This window comes from Varanus komodoensis, unplaced genomic scaffold, assembly GCF_004798865.1.
Source record: "Varanus komodoensis strain SLA01 unplaced genomic scaffold, ASM479886v1 scaffold26, whole genome shotgun sequence".
Taxonomy (NCBI): domain Eukaryota; kingdom Metazoa; phylum Chordata; class Lepidosauria; order Squamata; family Varanidae; genus Varanus; species Varanus komodoensis.
The window spans coordinates 7,577,220-7,593,948 of NW_025335684.1; the positions used below are offsets into that span (position 1 = coordinate 7,577,220).

The 16,729-nt window shown below is 43.4% G+C and overlaps 1 protein-coding gene across 1 annotated transcript in view; it reads left to right on the top strand.

Annotated features, from left to right (window-relative positions):
- BAIAP2L1 (BAR/IMD domain containing adaptor protein 2 like 1) overlaps positions 1–16,729 on the top strand; it is a 68,788-nt gene that overhangs the window by 39,827 nt on the left and 12,232 nt on the right. The window contains exons 4-10 of the mRNA XM_044433345.1: positions 10,308–10,369; positions 10,470–10,541; positions 11,246–11,383; positions 12,283–12,435; positions 13,339–13,506; positions 14,979–15,129; positions 16,005–16,212. Of these exons, the coding sequence (XP_044289280.1) occupies positions 10,308–10,369; positions 10,470–10,541; positions 11,246–11,383; positions 12,283–12,435; positions 13,339–13,506; positions 14,979–15,129; positions 16,005–16,212 (952 nt within the window). The remainder of the gene's footprint in view (positions 1–10,307; positions 10,370–10,469; positions 10,542–11,245; positions 11,384–12,282; positions 12,436–13,338; positions 13,507–14,978; positions 15,130–16,004; positions 16,213–16,729) is intronic.

Sequence of the window (16,729 nt, forward strand, 5' to 3'; positions counted from 1 at the left end):
GAAAGAATATGTTCTGGTTCATTCATTTTCAAAGAATCCTTTGAGAGTTTCTGTGAGCATGTGAATAGGTTTGCTCCAGTAAGACATTATTACTTAAACTTTCTTACCAAAGACTACTGAGCAGGCTTAGCAGCCACAGTACAAGAGGGGAAGTTGTTGTTGTTGTTGTTGTTGTTGTTGTTGTTGTTGTTATTATTATAACATTTCTATGCCACCCCTTGCCGAAGTCTCAGGGCGGCTTACAATACAATAAAATACATTGAAATACAATAGAACATAATAAATTACCATTAAATACAAAAATACAAAAAATACACTGAGATACAATAATATAAAATTAAAATTATCAGTATAAAATAAGTAAATAAATAATATAGGAGGAGAAAAGAGAAGGAAGAAGAAAGTTGCCCTGGCCAGATCATATGTTTTAACAATTAAAATGATGTTTAAATAAAAAGGTCTTTACCTGGCACCGAAAAACCAGTAACGACAGTGCCAGGCGGACCTCTTCGGGGAGTGAATTCCATAGGTTGGGCGCCACCGCAGAGAAAGCCCTCCTCCGAGTACTTACTCTCCTAATTTCTTTCATGGAGGGTTCCCGGAGAAGGGACTCTCCTGCAGATCTCTTGCTTATTTATTGAAGTATTTATATCCCACCTTTTTTCCTTTCAAGAAACTCCAAGAAATTTGCATCATCCTCTCCATTTCCATCTTATCCTCACAACAGCCCTGTAAAGTAGGTTCGGCTGAGTCAGTGTCTAGCCCAAAGTCTCCCAGTGAGGATTGTGGCCAGGCTGGGACTCGAACCTGAGTCTCCCGGGTTCTAGTCGTACACTCTAACCACTACACTGGCTCTCAATGTACTTCTGGATCAGTTACCAGTTAAAAAACGGGGAGCAAAGAATAAGAATAAATGTATCATTCTCACAGTGAAGTATTCAGCGTAAGCAGGTGCAAAGAGATACTGATTCTTCCGAGTGAGGTGCTGTGGCACAATCGAGCGGCATATAAATGTTGTAAATAAACAAATAGTGACTGACTAGGAAGAAGATCTTGGGGTTGTGGTGGCCAACACAATCAGGAAGTTGGGAGTGAATTGTTGCTATGCAAAGGTACTTTCCATGTTGAGGAATGTCAGGAAAGGAACTGAAAATAAAACTGACAATATTGTACTGTCTTTATACAGTACAAATGTACATTGTGATCATAACATTGGGATATGAGGCACAGTTGTGGTTACCACATTTCAAAAGGGATATTGTATAGCTGGGAAAAAGGCAACCAAATGATCTTTTCCTCTTAGAAAAACAGTGAGTAATGGGAGAATTCTGCAGCTACCTAAAATTATGTATGATGTGTATAAGTGTTTCTTCCCCCCTCATAATATCCAGTGAAGCTGAATGGTGGGAAAAGCAGGACAGACGAAAGGAAATAGTTCTTCAGACAGCTCATAATTAAACGATGGAATTTGCTACCACAAAGGTGGCTGCCAACAGATGATTTTCAAAAGGGACTGAGAAATTCATGGAGGCTAAAGCCATCAGTGGCAACAAGTCAAGAGGTTGAATTCCCTCCAGCATAGGAGGAAATATACCTCTCAGAACTATTTCCTGGGCAACATGAGGGAGAAACCATACTCATATCCCATGTGCCAGTTTCCTGTTAGCTTCTGGTTGTAAACAGAAAGCTCCATGACGGGCCTTTGATCTGGTCCAGCAGGTCGCCTGTTATGTTCTTCTGCCTAATCAATCAAGTTAAATTAAGAAGGGAACTGAAAAGAACAAAATCCAAAGTCAGTCGACCTGGGAAAGTGTTTGAGCCAAGAATCAGCATTTGGGAGTTGCAGAGTTTTAGTGTGCTTGGTAAGAGGGTGGAGGCGTTGTGGCTGGCGATGGTAACGATATGCAAATCGGGGGATTACTGGTTTGTACACTTTGATCCTCTGGTTTTCTGCAACCACACCCACAACTGGGTACTGGCAGTTGCTTAAGGATATAAATGCTCATGGCAGAATGCATCTTCAGTCTTATGCTAATGATGGACCCACCAGGACCAAGGAGAATACAAATAATTCAGTGGGTGTGTTCAAGCTGAAGATCAACATTATGCGTATCGCTTTGTCTGGGAAGCATTTCCGCCTCCTGTTTGTTTTTGGGGGGGGTTTGTCCTGGTCTTGAATGTCCCAATTTTCGTTCTTTCCAAAAAGTGATTTGAGCAATGCAATGGGTCCATTTCATTAGCACTTGGCAGAGTCAGTTAAATCTTGAGTGCTGCATGCAAAGACTCCAGGAGAGTCTAGAACCAGCTCATCCTTGCAAGCGAAAACGGTTGCTTTTGTTGAAAGAAGCTTCTTTCTCATGAACAGTTTCGGGGTGAAAGGTACTAGTTCAGGCCTTCTGGGGCAGCAGTATGAGTTGTTGGCTATACTTTTGCTTCTGGGGCGTATCCTGTACACAGAACAGTGTCAAAATTTGGATGCCAGAGATGGGGCACAGGGATCACTGTAGCATCAAAATATTGCTGCCGTATTGCTATCCTGATGCTTCCGGCACTTCTGCATGCGGTCTGCCCAGGGAAAAACTCCTATTTTCCTGGCTACATTTAGAAAGATGAAAAATCTCCATAGGCTCAGGAAGGGGATTGTGCCTTCCTTTTCGAACCTTGGAAGCATCCCAGTTTAAGACTATACCAAAGACTATACCTCTGCGCCTGCAAACTCGGGGAAGAAAGACCCAGCTGGATTCAGGACCTGCTCCACTGCAGCCCTGACACTCTGTGCAAAACACTACAAGGCCTATGAATGGTTCTCATGGGGGAAAGCAGTGACCTTCATCAACCCTCTTCCAGAAGATGCTGAATTCCTGGTGATGATATTCCAAGCTGAAGCCCTCAGGCTCGCAAGCAACAAATCAACCTTTGAGCTTTCGTGGGTGGGACTGTGCTGCCGGACTCGACCACCCGGCTTGATCGAGAGCGGAGGACAATCCAGCCAAGGGCAATGGTCTTCTCGGTGCATCCGCCGACGACACCCATCCTCGTGCCTACAAAATTAAGATGTCGCCAAGGATCCCAACCCTCCTTAGCCAGTGGCCACATTAACCCCAACCCACCTGGGGCCTGAGCTGAGCTTTTCAACAGAATGTGTTCCGCTCCTTCCACCCCTGGAGACCCTTTCAGAGCAAATGCGGCCAACCCACATGTGGCCAAACCCCCAACCAAACTCGCAGCGGCCTTTGCTCGTGCAGAGGAGTCCCGCTGTTCACCCCAGAAGTCTCCAGCCTTTCCATCCTGCTTTCCACAGACCAGCAGGTCCTGGCTTTCTTCACCAGTTCGAAGACACCCTCGCTTTACCTTCAGCTGGATCTTTGAGCCTTTATCGGGTCGCATTCACAATCCATGCTCTTCCCCACTTCAGTCTCTCACCTTGTTTGACCTCCCTGCTGCAGCAGAATCAGAACCAAGAGGCAGGCCAGAATCACGCTTCAAATGTATGCAGAGGAAGTGGGCAAGACTCCCATCTCGAACATTTGTGAGCTCTAGAAATCTGAGCAGGCGCATAACCCCATATGTGTGAATCAGAGATAACCACTCCGAGTACCATAGTTACAGGTAAGCTACCTGTCCTTGATGCATTGAAGAGTTTGCTGGTTGGACCTGGGAGTTGCAGAACGGTGCAGATTATGAAGCTGTATGCATCATTATATATGTTTTACCGCAACACTGCCGTTTAAAATATCTGTGTGGTTTTCTGTCACAAAGCTCCCTCTCCTCACAAATACGACAGAAAGTGGAAGCTAGGGGTTTCACTTAACAAATCCCACTCTTTGGCACATTAGGCTAATTCCGGCTCCAGTAGCCACAACAGAACTAATGTGTTGACTTTACACGTGTTCTGTTTGTTCCAGCTTTTATTGCACAAAAGCAAAGACACAGCCACTCAGCCAGTCTCCTTTTTACAAACCTACTTAACCAGTGTCAGGTTTTGAGGCCTGTTCAGGCTTGTGGCTGGGCAGTAACTGGATTTTATTTTGTATTTGAGATTCATGCATGGGAGAAGACAAGTTCAAAGCCTGTGAGTTAGGTTCTTTTCAACCTAACTGCAACCAGTGCTGTAGAATCCTGCCTTGAACAAAAAGGGGCATCGAACAATAATGTGTCGTTGCGCTTGCGTCAAGTGGAAAAAAAGCCCTCCTTTGTTCATATATTATTAATGCCGCACCTGCCCGGTTTTTATTCTTTTCCAGCACCAAAACTGCACACTGTATCTTGCTAATCACTTTTAAATTAGTCCAAATGAACATGTTGTCTACATTTGCTTGTGTTACCACTAATCACACATTTTGAATATCCTCGGTTTTTAAGAAAGATCTTAGATTGACCCAGTGAAAGATATTAAGTGATGCCAGTGGATGGATTTTCAACAATATCATTTGAATAGGTTCTTTTGCTGATAACTGTGTGAAAATTATGCCTTTGACAGCTTGTTGACAGCTTTAGTGTTCTTGCAGGGTATGAAATTACTGATTTTCTGGGTTTGGTATTTATATGGAATAATTAATGAAATCTGTAGTTGTTTCTGAATGAAAGCATATTAGATTACAAGCAGAAACAGTATTTCTGCTGAATATCATTGGCATTTTATCATAACACATGCATCTGGAATTAACTAGTTTTGGTACCCTGATTCTCACCAAGCCGTGCAATTAAATGGATTAAGCTTTGTTCTTAGTATACACAGATGTTGTGACTTGAACTTTACTCAAACTTTCTGAACCTGGTTGAAAAATATGAAAGTGTTTACTTTATAATGGCTGAGGTAGCAACACTACTGAGAAATAGTATTCCAAACAGGCACCTTAATTTCTCCATCTTTAGGCCACCATCCGACTCCTTTTTACAGATGGGACTGCAAGCCTTAAGGGGAGAAACAGGATAAAACTAACATTACTTAATGATTCAGTTGATCAGCATAGTACACAATATTAAAATAAATACTTATTTGCACTATCGTAAACCCACTCAGTTTTAGCTAGTTGTACTTTGATGCAAATTTCATTGCATTCTGGGCAAGCATTTTACTAAACCTACCACTCAAGCAAGCAAGCTTTTGTACACATTGGCAAGGTATTCTAAAAATATTTATGTTGCACTCCTTTTTTTTTCTTTAGACTTAAATTCACATTTTTACTCAATATGTTATATTCAGAGTCATGTTTACATGCACTCTTTGGTAAAATACTGCCTTTTAGTGCTCTGTTCTTTGCAGCCAAAGTTGCTAAGATTAAGCAAAAAGGAACCAGTTCCACTTTATGATTCATCAAGAGTTTGTTTACTGAGCTATAATTAGTTATGGCTGTGTACACCAATTGACAGGCATGGAACTGAACAGGTGTCACTGTGTAATTTGAACACGGATGGGATGAATGCTAGACTTAGCATTCGTCTTATGATATCACAACTGACATATTGTTATTCCGTCTGCAGTTTTGTAAGCCACCATACAAATACAGAATATGCAGAAACAAATAAATTAATAACAGGGACTGTAATTGGCTCAGGCCAAAAGTTTATCTAGTTCAATATACTATTTCCTACAATGGCCTTCTAGCATAATACGAAGGCAGCATCCCTCCATTGATGTTTCCTTCCCACATCTCCTAGTATGGAGAGGGATACAGCTAATAAACCTGAGATAGAATAACCACTTATGCATCTGGAGAAGGAGAAGGAATAGATGGACATGGAGAAGGAGGAGGAGGAGACAGAAGAGATGGAGATGAAGGAGAAGGAGGAGAAGGAATAGATGAAGATGGAGGAGGAGGAGGAGAAGGAATAGATGGAGATGAAGGAAAAGGAACAGATGGAAATGGAGGAGGAGGAGAAAGAAGAGATGGAGATGAAGGAGAAGGAGGAAAAGGAGGAGATGAAGGAGGAGGAGTCACCCAGTTGCTGAAAGAGATGCAAATATACTTATTTGCATATATGCATTTGTAAATATAGCTGCAAATTTAGACTAAATTTGCTCAACTTCATACAGAAATGCAGTATATTTCACCATGGTGGGGCAAACTGTAACCGAGCGTCCTGTACGCCTTCTGGCCAGCTACTCACTCTTGGAGCACTTCGTCAAGGCCCCTGCTGCCCTCTCCCTGTTCTTTATCTTTGGGTTGCACTGGACAACTCTTCAAATAGAGGCTGCCTTCAAAATGGAAAATTGGCCTCTGCAAATTAAGATGCATCCTTGCCATAATTTGGAAGTTCCGTTATCCATCAAAGCAGTTGGTGATCTATCAATGGCGGCTGATAACCGTCTTCTGTAAATTTGTTTAGTCCCATTTAAAGCCACATGAAGTAATGGCTGTTATATTATCTCCCCCATCTTATCTTGGCTGGGTCTGGCATCCTCTAAGTCACGTCCCTTCCAAAAGTTATGTGTGTGTGTTTATACTCCTTTAAAGAGGAAATAGTGGCCATCTATTTATGTGGCCTGTTGTGTTGCCAACTGACACCTGCCCTTCCCTGATCTACAGAGTTCATACCTCCTTAAAGAATGTTCCTGCCCTGTAATCAGATTCTTTAAGAGTACAGATTGTGCTTCCTGCTGGAGGTTTTTTCTTTCCATTTACCTGTGGCAAAAGGTGTTTACCTTTCTCGTTGAATTGGGTATTGTTCTGATCAGGTACTGGAATTACTGACATGGCCAGAAGCCTGATAAGAAGGAAGCAATAAAGCACAGTTACTTCTTGGAAATCTGATGTGCACGTGTGGCTGATACTGTGCACTGGATTTCCCCCCCTTTTCAAGGCATCTTCTGACATTAATAAAGAATTCTGTTTTTTTGATACCCACTGCCCTGTAGAAGAACAGAAGCCTTCATTCTTCCCACTGCTTGTGTGCAAGGCAGGCTGGGATTGGTTTTCAGGCATAGTCAGTGAGCCCGGCTTGATGGCTGAGATGTAGAAAGGTGTTGATGCAGGAAATATTCCACCAGGTAGAGCGTGCCTTCTGAATGTAGGCTCTCTCAGCCCACACTTTTGCATTTTCGTGACTACGGCGCTTAGGAGAGTTACTAATCCACCACACAAGGCCGTTCAGTCACCGCAAAGTACCACTGCAGCTTCACCAAATGTCTTTGAAACCCCCCATATCTCTCAACTGTGGAAATACTTGACTTTCAGCTGAAAGAGCTCTATTTGGCTGTGCTTCCATTGTCCAAATACTGACTCATTAGTAACCCAGGAGGACGTAGGCGGGCCAAAGCGTCTATCTGCTCGTACGCAGTGATGATGAGGTTCCTAGGCAGAGATGTAAAGTGGGGAAACCAGACCTGTATATAAAGTAACTTGCTTGAACATTTACTTTAATTCCCCAACTGTATTAGTCCTCCAAATTGTTCTGAAGGGTGTAAGGAAAAGATCGATATTCCGGAGGAGCAGTTACACCCGGTCACTTTGAAAGCGGCCCTACGGAGACCAGAATAGCAACTTAGGGAAGTCGGGTTTTCCAATCCAGACCCACAAGGTGAATGGGTTGTTTTATTGAACATTTACACTGTCGTGGCAGGAAAAGGGAGTGGAGAAGGGTGTGGACAGTTGTGCCAGCGCACAGTTTTGTTGGATGGCTGTCAGAAGTTCCAGCTTCTCCTGCATTAATCTTTGCAAATGTGCCAGCCTGCTGGTTAAACGAGTTGCTGCAGCGATGAATTCTCTAAAGTGTGCACTGTGTGCATTGGCTTGGTGAACTCTCTCAGAAACACGCATTTTGCAGGCTTTGAGCCTTTCGCGTCATTAGAAGGTAAATTGCTTCATTATTTCTTCAGATATGCATACTTTAGACTGAATAATGTCATGACCTGGGCTGCAATCCTTTCCTAATGCCTGGGCCCTATTTAGATAGGTGGGACTTGCCCCGGAGGAGGTTTGCGTGATTACACCCACATTTTCACCTGCAATGTAAGGTTATAAACGTTTGTGTTTTACAAATGGAAAAGCTGAGACAGGGATTGTCTCCTACTCATAGGGCAGAGAAGGAAGGGCAGGCATAAATTAGATCTGTTGGCAGTTTACTAACATAATAGTTAATGTGGAAAAAAGCACAAGAGGAAGAGGATTGACCTATGAGCAAGATTAACCTCATTCACTTCTATTTCTGTTTTCTCTAAGTGAAAGGAAAAAAAGCTGTGATTCTCCAAGCATAATTTCTAGATCTGGCTTAGATGGAAATTTGCTGGATTCACCAAGAAAATAGCGACCAAAATGCAATCCTGTTGACTTTGGAACTTGGTGGATTATATTGTCAGGGGTTTTGCAATTCAGCTTAGTGCAATGAAAGTTAAAAGATGTGTTGATGATCTGTTAATTGTAAGCCGCCCAAGGCTTCAGCGAATGGGGCGGCATAAAAATGTTTAAATAAATAAACAAACAACAAATAAATAAATGGCATATGAACATAGAATGTTGCCTTACCAGGTCAGGTCATTAGTCCATTCAGGGATTAAGCAACCGGGTACCCTGCAGATATTTTTAATTATTATATTTATATCACATCCTTTTCCTGTAAGGTGGGATATAAATATAGTAATTAAAAAAAAACATTTTTTCCTGTAGGGAACTCTTCTCCTTCTCTCCGTTTTATGTGCAAAACAGCCCTTTGAGGTAGGTTAGGCTGAGAGTCAGTGACTGGCCCAAATTCACCTAGCAAAGCCTCATAGATGAGTGGAAACAAGAACCTGAGATTTCCAGATTTCTGATTCAATGCTGTACCCATTGCACCATCCTGGCTTGCAGATGACAAGTTCCATCAGCCCCAGCCAGCATGGCCAGTGGTCAGGAATCATGTCGTTGATTCATTAATTTGATGTATGCCCCACCTGCCTAACAAACAATCAGCGTGGTTTACAAAACAATTTAAGAGAGATTAAATGCACCAAAGTGCCGTTGGTTGTAGTCCACAACTCCCAAAGAGCACCTGGTTGCGTACATGTGCAGCGTTCCAAGATGTAAGACGAGAGTTTTTCAGCCCTTCCTGAATACTGTGGGCTGAGCCTGCACCTTGGCAGATAACAGTGCCCATCTTCCACGGTGGAGCATGCAAAACGCAGGACAAGAAAACAACAGCTGGAGAATATGTAGCTCTTGACTTGTTTGACATTCCTATCGCCTGCATGCATGCATGGATGGGGGCAGGATTGCACCTGCTTCTCCTGCCTCCCCATTGCAAGATGTGGGGTCTATAACCTTTTGGGGCAGACCCATAAAATCGTGCACGTGCATGTCGGAATGGCATTTGTAGCAAGCTCATCAGTGAGCAGAGCCCACAGACACCATCGTAAACCCTTCTTAGTATGTTCTGTTAGCACCTGTCATGAATATATGTGAAGCGTCACGAGCGAGGTTTTCCTCCCTTTGCCCATTCCAGGCAATGGCTCTTTCCTTTGCAAATGTTCTTTATTTACCAAAGTATTTCCAGTGCACGAGGTCACTTCTGAAAGAAGCCCTGAGCATGCACAGAGCGGTTTGTTGAGCCCAGTCTAAACAACTACTTCTGGAAACCCTCCTTTTGGGTATGTCTGGGCCCAGTCCCCTTGGAAGGGCCCTTTTAGCACGCCTTTTTTCTGTGCGGCAGCCCCCGGTTGGCTGGCCCTTCGCTCCTGATGCTGTGCCGTGGGCTCCAGAGCCATACCAGGTTCACCTGCCCCTGAGGGATCCTCTCCCATGCCTTCTCCAGCTGCACATCCCGGTGACTCTCAGAGCCTGCCCGGGTGGTTGGGGAGGGGGCTCTCAGATAAGCTCCTCCACTTCTCTCATCTCAAAGTCTGGGTCCCCACATTCCCAGCCCCCCTCCTCCTCCTCCTCCTCCTCCTCCTCCTCCTCCTCCAATGAGTCCAGCGCCACATGAGCTGGGAACGTGTGCCAAGAAAAATCGACCTCCCAACATACCATAAGCATACATCATTCTCGGATAGCTGCTATGCATTGCTGTAGCTAGATATCTTTAAAACTTAATTTTCAGTTTGTGGCCAGGGATTTTTAAGGAATGTCTAGGTAGTTACATCAGCCTTCCCCAGCCTGGTGGCCTTCAGAGGCATTTGGGCCACAACTCCCAGAATTCCCATCCAGCGGGGCGATTGACGGGGCATTCTGGGTGATACAATCCAAACGTGTCTGAAAGGCACAAGGCTGGGAAAAGCTGTGTGCTTTTACATGCTTTTGAATGTGTTCTCTTACATGGTCTGGTCTCTCTCTCATTCAGAAATCTTCCACCAGTTAAAGAAATGAGAAATAATGTTGACTTTTATTGGTTAACAGGTCACGTTCTCATAGAAATTTCTATCGCGCAGAAGAAGCTAAATGACAGCTTAGAAGAAAGTGTAAGTAAACATTTTTGCAATGTTTTTAAACATTTCAAAAGCATTTCTGATGAGGATATGCTAACCTTTGATCCATACTGTCATTTGTTTCCTCCTAAAGTTCAAGAAATTCCATAAAGAGATTATATCTGAGCTGGAGAAGAAAACTGAGCTAGATGTAAAATACATGAATGTAAGTATATGACTTGCCAGTGCCAAAGAAGAGTCAACTATCTGTAGCAATAATTTTGCCCCCTCTGTGTCCCTTGATGTTGACCACTGTCATTAAAAGTTCATGGTACTGTGACTCCACCAGAGTGGATAAGAAAGCTTTTCATGCGTACAGCAGGAATTTCATCTGTATGACAAATCTTTGGATTTAGGGCATCGAGTTCTATCTATAACATCTCCACTTCTACCATGTATCAAAACTAAAGATCTCTATGGGTTGACTTAAAGGCTGAATCTTTAATTCTGAAGTCATGTATTTTATGCAGTCCTACTGATCTGAAAGTTAGTCCCATGAAAGCTGTTGGCTTATATTCCTGAAAATCCTAGGAAATAGGATTCTGTGGGAATAATGCAATCAGTAATAAATTGTGGTTTGTGGTAAACCCTAGATTTTGGGTTCCTATGCATATATTCATATGCCAGATATTAACCCATTGTCGTGCCTCATGAAAGTATTCATAACTGGTGACAGGTTCTAAAAATAGGAGAAGGATTCAAACTAAAATGTTTGCTGGTCAGAGGAAGAGCAAGAATGCTTTGGTTTTATATTATGCAAGGATTAAGCTGACACTGGTTGAACAGAACCTCTCCGGTGTTAACTCGCTGGCAAGAATTGAGTTTCCGAGACGTTGGCTAATGTAACATCTCTGAGCATTTTGATTGCAGGCTACTTTGAAGAGATACCAGAATGAACATCGAAGCAAACTGGATTCTTTGGAAAAGTCTCAGGCTGAGTTGAAGAAAATCCGAAGGAAAAGTCAAGGAGCAAGGAATGCGACAAAATATGAACATAAAGAAACAGAGGTTAATATTTTATTTATTCTATTCTAGTCTATTCTACTTATTATCGCTTTTATATACCATTCGCACTAGCCAAACGGCTCCCTCTGTGTTCATTCTCCTTTCTGCTTTCTATCCAGAAACAGGAGCTGTTACCTTACAAATTCTCTAGCTCAAGCTTAGCATGGCATTTTTAAAACAGCCAAGCTCTGTAGTATGGCCGTGCTAATATTAATTATTATTTTTGAATGATTATAAAACACCTTTTGTGGCATAACTGTCTTTCCATGATGATGACGGATAGCATTTGCACATTAGTTAATAACTGATTTCTCAGAAATTTAAATTAGCTGAGAAGTGGTCCCTGTAAGCTGTCTGGGTGCCAGGGTGCCTAATTTTGGGCCAGAATTTCCACAAGCGGAAGCTCTTTGCACTTACACCAGCGGCCTGCATCCACTTTTCTTTGCTCCCCCTTCCCTCTGCAGCCGCTGCATATTCAGCTGAAGTGGGAGTGGAAAAAGCCATCTTTCCGTGCAGTTGATTTCCCACTCATGCCAATTTGTGATCAAAGCCCCCTGACCGCAAATTAGAATGTCCGGAACTGGGTTAAGTCAAAGAAGCCCTCGGGTTTGTCTCAAGCATTCTTCTCTTGACTCGCTGCACAGAAAGTGTGCACAGCTATTTGCGTGTCTTACATCTCTCGGAAGGAAAAATTAACTGGGTATTGTGCAGACCTAGCAAGGGGACAGATGCGTATTAAGATAAGTGGTCGTTCTCTTACCAGCGATAGAAAACTGCGTTGCCTACTCCTGGTTGAGTCTGGATTAAGACAACGACATTAAGGTTGCAATGGGATCTGGACTGACTGAAAAGAACTTATAAAGTTTTCTCAATCATAATCTACTATTTAACGCTTGATTTAGTATTTGGAAACCGTGAGTTGCCGACAAAGTGATATCCAAAGATTCATCGCTGAAGGGTGCAGAGAGGCCTTGCTTGAAGAGAAGAAGCGGTTCTGCTTTCTGGTGGACAAGCACTGCAGCTTTGCTCAGCACATGAACTCCTACCACATCGCGGTTAGTATGAGGGAGGAATCCCAGTTGCCAGAACTGCCTGATTTTGTGAGTCGCTGCGTTTCTCCACAATGCCAACTACGCTCCGCGAAGACGTGGGTTTTGCGCCTCGCTGGCGGAAGTGCATGATGAGAACTAGAAAGACCAGAAAGATGGAAATGCATTTGAGAACTAGAAAGACCAAGCCCCTAAATAATCATTCACATGTATTATTACTACTATTACTATTTACGTTTCCATCCTACCCATAGCCAAAGCTCTCTGGGCAGTTCACAACATTTAAGTCTCTCATCCAGATTTATTTATTTACTTATTTATTTATTTAAAACAATTTTATGCCGCCCCCATCGCAACAAAGCCTCGGGGCGGCTTACAACAGGAACAAAATTATACAATAAAAATATTAAAACCCAGTGCATCTCGGCTTAAAAAATTTAAAATCCTACAAATAACCAATAAATGAACACTTAAAATAAGTTTTAAATAAAAAAGGTCTTAACCTGGCACCGAAAAACAAATAACGATGGCCAGGACCAACTGCTTCGCTTCCAAGATTAGGCAGGATCAGGCACTTTAGGCTATATGGAAGCTAATTCTATTCTATTCCATTCCACTGTATTTACTCTACTCTGCTCTATAGAACAGATATTCCAATGTGGTCTGCAGCAGATGGTTACTTGCCACTTTGTGAAAGTGTAATGGAAACAGGATTTTCTTTTTATTTGGCATAGAGATGAGAAATTACGCTTCACAAAACTGTCTGTATCTTGATGTCGTGGTATGTTCTCACTATCGATAGACCTTGAGGCATTTCCAACTAAAGATGTTTGCTTAGATGCCGCATGTAACCAAGTCACAATGCAAAACTCTTTGAAAGAAATGCAGCTTGAGTCTTCTTGTCGGCAGTGCTCAGAGTTACTCACGAGCAAGTTTCCCCGGTGGATGGAGACCTGCAGCGATGCCACCAAGGTGCCCGAGAGGATCATCAATATGATCGAGGAGATGAAGGTCCCTGGCCCCCCGCCACTCTCTGGGACTCCTATGCCATCACCGATGCTGGAAAGAAGCAGTATGGTGAGGAACGACCTTTCGATTGCATATTCTCCTCCCGGGAGTTGGTGCAGTGAGGAAATGAACGGCCCCCTTAAGAAGCTACCTGTTGAAAAGGTTTTGCTCTTGCCACAGTCCCAGTGGTCGGCTTGGCTTCTCAGGCAACATGCCCTTGGTGGTGGCAGAGGGGAATGGCATTTACGCCTCAGTCCTCCGTTGGGGAGTCAAGACCGACAGGTGAATTGCGCCCTGATCTTGGGTGTATATCGAGACGATGCCACCACTTGTCAAGGCACGATTGTATAAGGTGGCCAGATGCAAGAGAGGAAAGGGCTCTTTTATTGTGAATTCCTGGGAAAGAGAGGGAAATGCAGCAGACGCGACTTCTCACCCCGCCCAATAAGTTGGATTTGCCAAAATACCTACTTTAGTGCCCCTGGGAAGGCACTGGGAGTCTTTGTTTTCCAGAACAGAAATGGATACACAGGTCTCATGTTGTGGGCTGGGACTGAGGGTAGGAGCCAAGCTTGGAAGGGCTGGAGATACTGAATTAGAGCCCTTGTGACAGTGTCCTTCAGAACTTAGGTTTTTTTCATGGCACTTCATGGGCAGAACTTTCCCCACTGATAGAAAGCAAAAATTTAAGTAGAAGTATTCCAGAGCCCCTGCCTGCTATATTTTCTTAGCGTTCCCTGCAAGTCCTCACTGACTGAATTTTCATCATAGGTGAGGAGCAACTCCATAGTCAAGTGCCTTTCTGGAGACCAGCTACACAAACCTTCCCAGTTTTTGCGCTGGTTGTCCCCATTCTTAAAGGGTGAAGCACCTATCCGAAGAGTTACTTATAGGCAGTAAGAACTGTAAGCTAAAATCTGCTTTTATTCCAGGTCCCACCCCTTACGGTCTTCAGCCATATCCACCACAGGAGGTCTCTGGGAGCTCCAAAGTAGAACTTAGTACTAGCCTGAAAGAGCTTCATCACTGTTGATTTAATGGTCAATGGCAGGGGTAGGCTTCTTTTAAAGATGCTTTTTCAGGGGAAATAGAAGTACACCTAAGAACACGGATAGAGACCTGCTGGGTCAGAACAATAATTCATGCAGTCAAGTACCCCCTTCCCCACAGACGCCTCTGAGAAGCCAGGAAGCAAGATAGGAATCCAGTAACGCTCTCCCTCGCCAGCTCAGCTGCCGCTATTCAATACCATCGGTAAACTGTGTGCTGCAAAACATTCCACATTTTACACGCATCTCAGGAATGAATGCACTTGATACAGAGTCCTGATTATTTGCTTAATTTCCCATGGTATCATGCAGGGTACCCAGGTATTGCCGTATGCCATCCAGGTTGGAAAATCAGCTGCTGACAGACTCAAAGCAAAAGCATGTTCTTTAACCAGCTAGTAATGTTGGAATATGGGAATCAGAGGGCTCTTGACTTATAATACAACTTTATCTCATGACTTTTGGTGCTAAGTGTCAACTTTATGTCTATAGGCTGAAAACCATTATGAATCGCTTCACCGAAGTCACCCCAAAGTGCCCACTGCACCTTCAGGAAGACCCTACACGAGTCCATTGGTTGATATGTTTAACAATCCACCTGGGATTCCAACGGCACCTTCAGAGAGACTGAATCATTCAACGGGTAATCGTTAACTTGCATTTCTGGTGCATTGAGACGACCTACGGAATGGCCATCCCTGACTGGCCACCCAGGCTGCGGCTTGTGGAGTCGTAGGGCCAAACTTGTGGAGGTTGTCAAATTGCCCAGCCCTGGCCAGCTGCCACAGTGTTCGCCTAAATGGGCCATTAATTTCGAAGTACTTGGGTGCTCACGCACATGCACGTGTCAGAATCTTACAAAACCTCGCATGCAAACCATCCTAGAGGCATCTGTCGTGAAGAAGACCCTGAACCTTCAGAGCCGTTACTAGATTTCTGCCCCGTTTGCAACTTCTCTCCCGTTAGCTTCTGTGGGACAACTTCAGCCCGTAGTTAGGTCAGGGTTTGGGATGAGTAGATGGTAATTTGTGTTTGTGTTTCACTGTTTTTTGGATTTCTTGCTTGTATTTTTTTAAGTGTTGTTGACATGAAGCTATAAAATTACAATTTTCTCTTGTAAGCATCCAGGAAACGAAGTATTAAACCAGGAGGAGTTTTCACAGTTAACCACTATATGGTTTTTTGAGTTAGCACTAATCTTCATTAAATTATTTTCTTTTATTTGCCAATGCCAGTATTGCTGATGTTACTACAGACTCACTTAAAAAGCCACTCATAATAAACTGGTGCCAAATTGACTGTTAAAAGAAACATAGAAACAGAGCGAGTCGAAGGGGTCTCCCAGGCCATCTAGTCTGACCCACGGCTCCGGCCAGCTCTGCTCACGACATGCCCACGAAAAGGAAGAAATGAGGATAAGAAAAATCTCTGCTTTTCACTATTCTTTCATTCCATATAACTGGTTTTCCTTTTATCCTGTATTATGCTTATGTTTGTTTCTTGCCTCTTTTGAATCAGGTCCCGCAGATGACTCCAATTTATCCCGATCAGCTTCTGTTGCTACAGGACTAAATATAATGAGAAGACAGAAAGTTAAAACCATCTTTCCACACACTGCTGGGAACAACAAGACTCTGCTTAGTTTTGCACAAGGAGACATCATCACACTACTTATATCTGAGGAGAAGGATGGTTGGCTGTACGGGGAACACGATGTGACCAAGGTGTAAGTTAGGCTGTTTACAGAAGCATTTCCCTTGAATTAGCCGCCTTGCTTCTGGTTTGCTCTGTGTAGGATTTCCCTGTAGATCCACATATCCCCTGATTCCAAGAGAGATTTAGAAAAATAGGTTACGTGGTGGAAGTGGTCAGGAGCAGAGAACTCTGGGAGGAGTTACAATGGGCAAGCATAAAGCTGGGGCAGCGTGACCATTCCAAAACTCGAATTTAGGACTGAAAATGTGCTTCCAGGGCTGTTTGTTTGCATAGATACTACCTCTAGAATTAGACCTTCCCTGAAGGTCCATCACCAGAGCTGCCTCTCCATCTGAAGTAAACCAATGAGCTCCCAAAGTCAGGGCCACCTTGAAAGGCCAGGAGGTTTGATTGATCTTTCAGTGCTAAGATGTGTTGAATTTCCTGGGCATTTTAGAGATAGCTTTAATCCTACTGCCCATCCTTTGCTGCCTTTATGATTTTGTGGTCTTCCAATTGATGGTGTTTTTGTACTTGGCGCTCCGTAT